This window comes from Corvus brachyrhynchos, unplaced genomic scaffold (genome assembly GCF_000691975.1).
Source record: "Corvus brachyrhynchos isolate BGI_N302 unplaced genomic scaffold, ASM69197v1 scaffold145, whole genome shotgun sequence".
NCBI classification, from domain to species: domain Eukaryota; kingdom Metazoa; phylum Chordata; class Aves; order Passeriformes; family Corvidae; genus Corvus; species Corvus brachyrhynchos.
The window spans coordinates 386,666-393,909 of NW_008238344.1; the positions used below are offsets into that span (position 1 = coordinate 386,666).

General features: G+C 48.3%; 2 protein-coding genes across 2 annotated transcripts in view; both read left to right on the top strand.

Annotated features, from left to right (window-relative positions):
• The window catches only part of PHF12 (PHD finger protein 12), a 32,937-nt gene extending 26,566 nt beyond the window's left edge, over window positions 1-6,371 (top strand). The window contains exons 12-15 of the mRNA XM_008634398.2: window positions 1,841-1,939; window positions 2,492-2,574; window positions 4,459-4,597; window positions 5,199-6,371. Of these exons, the coding sequence (XP_008632620.1) occupies window positions 1,841-1,939; window positions 2,492-2,574; window positions 4,459-4,597; window positions 5,199-5,533 (656 nt within the window). The 3' untranslated portion in view covers window positions 5,534-6,371. The remainder of the gene's footprint in view (window positions 1-1,840; window positions 1,940-2,491; window positions 2,575-4,458; window positions 4,598-5,198) is intronic.
• Window positions 6,372-6,955: 584 nt separating this feature from the next.
• Window positions 6,956-7,244, top strand: part of FLOT2 (flotillin 2) — a 22,183-nt gene continuing 21,894 nt past the window's right edge. The window contains exon 1 of the mRNA XM_017735163.1: window positions 6,956-7,015. Coding sequence (XP_017590652.1) covers window positions 6,956-7,015 — 60 coding nt within the window. The remainder of the gene's footprint in view (window positions 7,016-7,244) is intronic.

Here is a 7,244-nt window from a genome sequence, read left to right on the forward strand (position 1 = left end):
TCTTCTGGGATCTGATGCTGCCTTTCATTTTCTTTTCTTCCCATCCCCCTGCTCTGGATATCCACTGACCAGAAACTCTGTCAGGTTCCTCTACTTAATTATTTACAAATTTGAGCAATGCTAATACTTTTAGTAGCTTCAGATTTTCTGCTGGAAATGTTTAGTGAAGTTGTGTTTTATTCGTCTTAGAATTAGCAAGAGATGGGAAAGTTCATCTCAGGTGCTTGGTGGCTTTTCTTTGCCCTTACCTTTGAGATGGGCAAGAGAAATCTGGAATTCTTGCTCTCTCTTTCTGGAGGAGTTGCTTGTGATACAAGCACAAGAACAGGAGGAACTGGGGCACAGAATATATGCATGACATTGTCATTGCCTGTTCAGAATGTCACTGTTAAGCTGAAACCACTAAATGTGACTAATGCCAGTAATGGAAAACAACGTGTGTTCCTCCTGGAAATCTCCAGATTCCTGAGTTTGGCTTTGTTTATGATCACTGGTATCACCTAAAGCTGCAGGGTGAACATGGCTTCATGTTCCTCTGCATGCAGCCAGTCAGTTCAATCTGCTTTCAAGCACCAACTGGACAGCCTTGCTGTGGAAGCACTTCTCTGCTCCCCCTCTGCTGGGCCTGGGGGTAAATATCCCAGATAAGATCTTTGGAAGTCAGTCAGTAATCTTTTTCTGAAGCTCTGTGCTTGCCTGCTTTAGCATCACAGCATTCCCTAAATGCTTTGTCAGTCTTCTTGTGATGGCTGCTGCAGGACACAGCAGCAGGCTGTGGTATGAGCTGCTTTCCTGGTCTGGAATTCTTCAGCAGTCTGCCTTTCTCAAGGCAGATTGGTGCTGTCTTAACCCATCACCCTTTTTGGGCAGGAATGATGCATCCAAGTGGCTGCTTTAGCATTGCTGATGAAATGTTAGATCCAAAGGCTTTAGTGAGCCCTGCAGAGCCAAGCAGCTGAAAGGACTCGTGCAGGGCAGCCAGGCAGAGGTGGGACCTGTGATGCCACTTGGTGTGGCCACTATTCTTGATGTAGGTGCCTCTGCAGTCTTTCATAATCCTCCTGTTCTGTTCTTTGATTTCACCCTCTTGGTGTAACGCTGTCCTGCAGATGTGGTATCAGGAGAGGCTCAAACTCAGTGTATAAGGGGTTTTCCTCCAAAAGACAGTGCTGAAATCCTGGCTAGGCCTGTGTGGCCCCATGGAGTTCAATATCTGTTCCACAGAAGATTTTTCTGTCCAGTTAACATGGGCACGTGAGTGTGTGATTTGAACTTGGAGCTGCTCTGGAGGCTCAGCCCTGGACCAGCCATTGTCAAGTGTGCCATAGGGACTGACCCGAGGGTAAAAGAATCCACTTAGTAAATCATCTTGTCTTGGGAGCTGGGTTTGTCCCTGACAAGCCCCGTTCAGCCCAGCTATTTTTCCTGCAGCTTCACTAGAAATGAAATCGTGGCTGTTAAGTTGGTGAATTCACCAGTACCAATTCTTTTTAAGTGGCACTTTGAGAGCAAAAACTGAGCTCTTTGATTATCCAGAGGAGAAGAGATTAAGAAAGAAACCAGTGGTAGAAGGCTTCTGTGTTTCTCAGCGTGGCTCCATTGTGCACACTCGGTGTTAATGCTCCCCCATTTGCATGGCTTGTGTGGGTTATGGAGAAAGCAATTTTCTCTGGCAAAAAGAGGTTTAATGCACAAACATTCCTAGAGGGCTGGGAACTGGTGTTTAAACCAAACTGACTGCATCCTCCTTAGGATCTGTGCTTTCTGAGCTGGGGACACTGGGGTCAAGCAGCTTTCCCAGCTGATAACATTGTTCAAGTAAATTCTTTTTATCTTGCAGCGCAAAGAAAGGAAGTGCAAGCCCGGGCGGTGTTCTATCCTCTGATGGGCCTGGGGGGTGCAGTCAATATGTGCTATCGAACCCTCTACATTGGGACAGGTGAGTAGTTTTTTCCTGCCCTGACCTTTCAGAATCAGGGTGGTTCTCCCTGACCCTCCCTAAGGTGTTTGCCAAATGGGTGTCAAAGGAAACAGACTCATTATGGCCACTTGTACAGGGATTCTGCACTACCAAGAAGTGTGGAAATCCCCCATCTGCCTGAATCTGTGTGGGTGGCAGCTCTGTCACCTGGTGTCATAACTAGAACAGCTGTCGTGGAGTTTTAATGCCTGACTGATGGAGACGAGAGTTATGGTTTGCTTGCAGGTTTTGTTTCTTGTTGCTTAGATTCTTCTGGTGCTGTGGGTAGACCCAGGAGCACTGAAATGCTCTTCAGTCTTTGTGGAGCTGCTGGCTCCCTTCCCCCACTGAAACTTTTTTGGTGGCTTATGGAAGCATTATTCATGCAGTCCTGGGAGCAGGACAAAAGCAGTTGCTCCCCTGTTGTTTTGCTAATTGAAGTTTAATTCTGTCTGTTGTTCTCTGCTGCCTGACAGTTTTGGTTTTTTTTTCCAATACGAACTGAGCCTGTTTTGTCCTCCCCCATGACAGGAGCTGATATGGATGTGTGCCTTACAAGCTATGGTCACTGTAACTATGTGTCTGGCAAACATGCCTGTATATTCTATGATGAGGTGAGTGCCTGAGTGATTTTTTTTTCCATTATTATTATTATTATTATTATTATTATTATTATTATTATTATTTTTTGGTGTGCATGGCAGTGGGAGCTGGAGATGCAGGCAGCAGGTTGTCTTTGTGTGGTGCTCTTTTTGTGGACTACAAAGTAAGAGCCAGGGCTGTGAATGGTTTTACTCCCGTGGAGGCTGTGTCAGCGTTTTCTGTCAAACCCTTTTCTGAAGCACAGAGCTCTGCCAGCACGATTTCTCTGAGCTAACTGCCTGTGGGCAAGGACTGGCCACAAGTCAGCACTGTCACTGCTGGTGTCTGGGGAAAGAAAAGGACACAGACATGGTCTGATACTTTTTGATCTGGAAGTGTTGTTAATAAAAGCTAAACTTTAGGTGTCAACATCGAACCTCAGCTGGAACAAACCAGGGAGCTGCTCTGAATCCCGTGTTTTCAGGTGTGATGGGGGAACAAAGCTTTCATAGTGTCTGCAGTTCTCTATAAATTATTTATTTAACTAAAACTTCAGCTAAGCTCACAGCATAAACAGAAACCTACAGTTTCTACTTAGCTACAGCCCAGAGATTAGTTTGTTCTTGAAGTAAACAGACCAGCGGGCCTGCCAGTAACAGCACTGCTGGAGATGTCTCCTAGCATGGAAACGGTCTTTGAAGCAAGATCGAGCCTATTATATCACCATTTGTCAACCAGCTCCAGAGCAGGATCCAGGATTAACCCACAGCCAGCTTTAGCCATTCCTCCAGTGCCCTGCAAGCTACCAAACACACTCACTAATGGGATGCTGACCTTAGATCTGTGTGGAAGCGTCTCCTCACAGTGGTCCATCATAAATCAGGCTCCAGGCACTGACCTTTGACCCTGCAGGTCTTCTATGGCTGTGGTCACTCTGGAGAGGGAGAATTCCCCTTCCTAGAGCTCTCTCTGCAGGTTCTCCTTCTGCAGTGTAGCAGGTTACTTCAAAACCTACTCCCTTGTGCATGTGGAGTTTTTGTAACTTGATTAAGGCCTTGTAGTCCCTGAGGGACAAGGTCTTGAGCTCTCGGATGATTTCTGTGAGCTAACCTGAAATCTCCTCCACTCTGTCAACATCCTGCACAAAGCTCAGCTGAGCGTGACGCCGCTTGTGTAACGCTGCGTGTCACGGTGATGTCTGCTGGCATTTCAGCATCTGCACAAGGCCTGTGAATCCCAGACTGCCTCTGTCCTGAGGCTGCTGCACCACGTGGCAGCCCGCTTGCCATCTTGTGCTTGCTTTCCAAAGCTCATCTCTTCCTGCTAGGCACAGGTCTTGGGCCAAGTTTGCATCAGGTGTGCCTGTAAAATGCTCGCTTTTGTGAGCATCAGCTTGAATATCCCATTTCCAAAAGATGTGTTGGTTCAAGTGCAGTAGGTAAAACCCACTTCCCTTTGGCCCTCCTTCTCTGCCAGGAAGCAGCTCCTGCAGGAAGGCTGGCTGTTCTGTGAGCAGGGGGATTGGGTTGGTGGCCTCTGAAGCTGGAGGATATTTACCAGCTGTTATTTGACCACCACTGGCAGCAGGGAGAAGGGGTTGTGTTTCAGTGCTCCAGAGAGGTGTGTATGGGCAGAATCCATTCATTCTGACTGTCAGAGGGTGGGCTTAGATAGGGTATTAGGAAGGAATGCTTCCCTGTGAGGGTGGAGAGGCCCTGGCACATGGTGCCCAGAGAAGCTGTGGCTGCCCCATCCCTGGCAGTGTTCAAGGCCAGGTTGGATGGGGCTTGAAACAATCTGGGATAGTGGAAGGTGTCCCTGCCCATGGCAGGGGCTGAAACCAAGATACTCTTTAAGGTCCCTTCCAACCCAAACCGTTCTATGTCTTTATTCCCTCCTGTTCCTTTTCTTTTCAGAATACGAAGCATTATGAGCTGTTGAACTACAGTGAGCATGGGACGACCGTGGACAATGTTCTGTATTCGTGTGACTTCTCGGAGAAGATGACACCCACTCCTCCCAGCAGTATTGTTGCCAAAGTGCAGAGTGTGATAAGTGAGTGTTGAGGCAGCACCAGCCCCATGTGCCCCCACTTAACAGGGAGTTAATTGAGAGAGGGGCAGGAGCAGGTGGTGCCCCTTGTTCTGCACAGGCTGGTGCACCCCTTGCAAAAAGGGGAGCCTTACCACAGCCCTCAGCTGGGGTTATGCAAGACCTTCCTCTGCAGCCTGGAGAGCTCTGTGCTCTGACCTAAACCCCACTCCAGCCTCCAGTGCTGGAGTTACCAAGCTCCAGGACTCAATGAGCAGCCAGTTTGGAGCAGGCCTGAGACGTTTCCCCCTGCATGTCCTCTGTTCCCAGGCTGTGAGCAGATCTGGGCTGTGCTGCAGGCATTCTGTCCCTGCATGGCTCACTCCTGCTCTCCACCTGATCAGCTTCCTCTTTTTGGGCTGCCAAAATAGATATGTAAATGCCTCAGCCTCTACAAAGCTGTGAGCAGATTCCCATTTCCTTTTGATCAGCTCCTCACTGCAGACTGAAATCCCCCATGGCTGGAGGATCTTACCCATGAAGCACCTCAGTAGTAACCCTTGTCGATGAAAACAAGCTGCTGCTGACCTGCCCAAACCTTACCATTTTACTTATTCTTTCCCAGAACGACATAAAAGCAGAAAACAGGAAGAGGAGGCGCATGAAGAAGCTGCTGTGATGAATGCACAGGCACAAGGGCAGCATCGGAAACCCTGTAACTGCAAAGCCAGCAGCTCCAGTTTGATCGGGGGCAGCGGGGCTGGCTGGGAGGGCACGGCCCTGCTCCACCACGGCAGTTACATCAAGCTGGGCTGCCTGCAGTTCGTTTTCAGCATCACCGAATTTGCGACCAAACAGCCCAAGGGGGACACTGCCTTAGTACAAGATATGGACTTGGAGGAGAAGCTTTCTCTGAAACCCCACCAGGTGCCCGTGCTGCGGTCCAACTCAGTTCCCTAGGAATTTTTAGGAAGAGAGCTTTTTGGAGTAAGGAAAACGCCCTCAGACTCTTTACAATGCAAAAATGTACAAACCGAGGTGGGATTTTTCTTGTGTCGGCCCAGAGACTGTTCACACGCCGTTTGCATGAAATGAAGAACGTTTAACTTTTTTTAATTTTTCTTTTTTGCTCAAGTTTTAGGGGCATTTGCACATATATTTGTACTATACATTTCATTTTAAAAGGAAAACTGCAGTGAGAGCAGGACGTGTCAGAGCGAGGGGTGACCGCTGTCTGACTCGAGGACTCTCTCTGACAGATAGTTCCCATGCAGTTGTAAAATAATCAGAAACTTGTTCTATTTTGTGCCAGTGACAATAGTTTTATATTAAAAGAGAAATACAGTTTTCATACAGCAAATCTATACAATATCATTGTTTTATTTAATGTAAAGAAGCGCTCTTCTTCCCACAGTTATTTTTCCCATCCCTCCCTGCTATGGTTGCACTACAAGTAGCTACTGTGTATTATGGGCAGTGAGAAATGAGTTCTTTTCCTGGTGTCCATCCTATTTTTTATTTCAAATAAGGAAAAGTGTTGGATTCTGTGTAAATACATCAGTGATGGCATTTTTCAATGTTTTAAAGCTGTGTACAGTGCTACATGTGGTATGACGTTCCTCAAATTGTCTATTGTAGCAGATCGTTTGTCGTAACCTGTCTGTCTCTTTTGTTTCTCTGCCACCTCCCCGCAGCAGAACAGCTAGTTCCACTGTACATAGTAATTGTAACGTTTTAGACTTTACAGAAACTTTCCTGTATTCTGTATATAAAAAAAAAATACTTCACATTCTGTTTTCTCGATTGTCTGTCTTCACTCGTGTCACCACAACCTGGAGCTTCCCCAGAGTGTCTGACTGCAGAGGAGCCTGAGCTGGGGGACAAGGCTAGGGTGGGATGGGATGGGATGGGATGGAGGGACCCTGGTGTGTCCTGCCTGGGATGTGGGAGAATGCTGATAGGGAAGGGGGTGAGGACCGGAAGGTGATTGAATCATGGAATTGGTTGAGGTGGGAGGGACTGTTGAAGGTCATCAAGTCCAACCCCTGCAATGAGCTGGGACATCTTCAACTCATCTTCAACCTCACTTCAAATGTTTCCAGGGATGGGGCACATCCAGTTCTGGGCTACTCAGGGTAGGAGAGACAACTTGAAAGTGTCCTGGAAGATCAGGGGACTGGAGCACCTCATTTATGAGGAAAAGCTGAGGGAGCTGGGCCTGTTTAGCCCGGAGAAGAGCAGACTGAGGAGATCTTACTCTCAACTACATGGATCTGAAGGGGGCGTGTTAGAGGATGGATGGAGCCAGGCTCTCTCAGGGGTCCTGAGCAATAGAACAAGAGGCAAGGGCAGAAACAGGAGCAAGGGAAGTTACACCTGAACATGAGGAAGAACTTCTTTACCATGCAAGTGCCTAAGCACTGGAACAGGCTGCCCCAAAAGGTGGCGGATTGCCTATCCCTGGAGCTACTCAGTCATCCAGGCACAGCTCTCAGTGCTCCAGGGAACACTGCTCGAGCAGGGGGGCTGGACTAGATGACCTCCGATGGTCCCTTCCCACCGGAACCACCCCCAGATTCTGTGATCTCCCACCCCCCGGGGCAGGACCGGTCTCCCGGCGTATTTATCAGGGGGGCAGCGCTGGCCCGCACTCACCCTCTGTCTGTCTCTG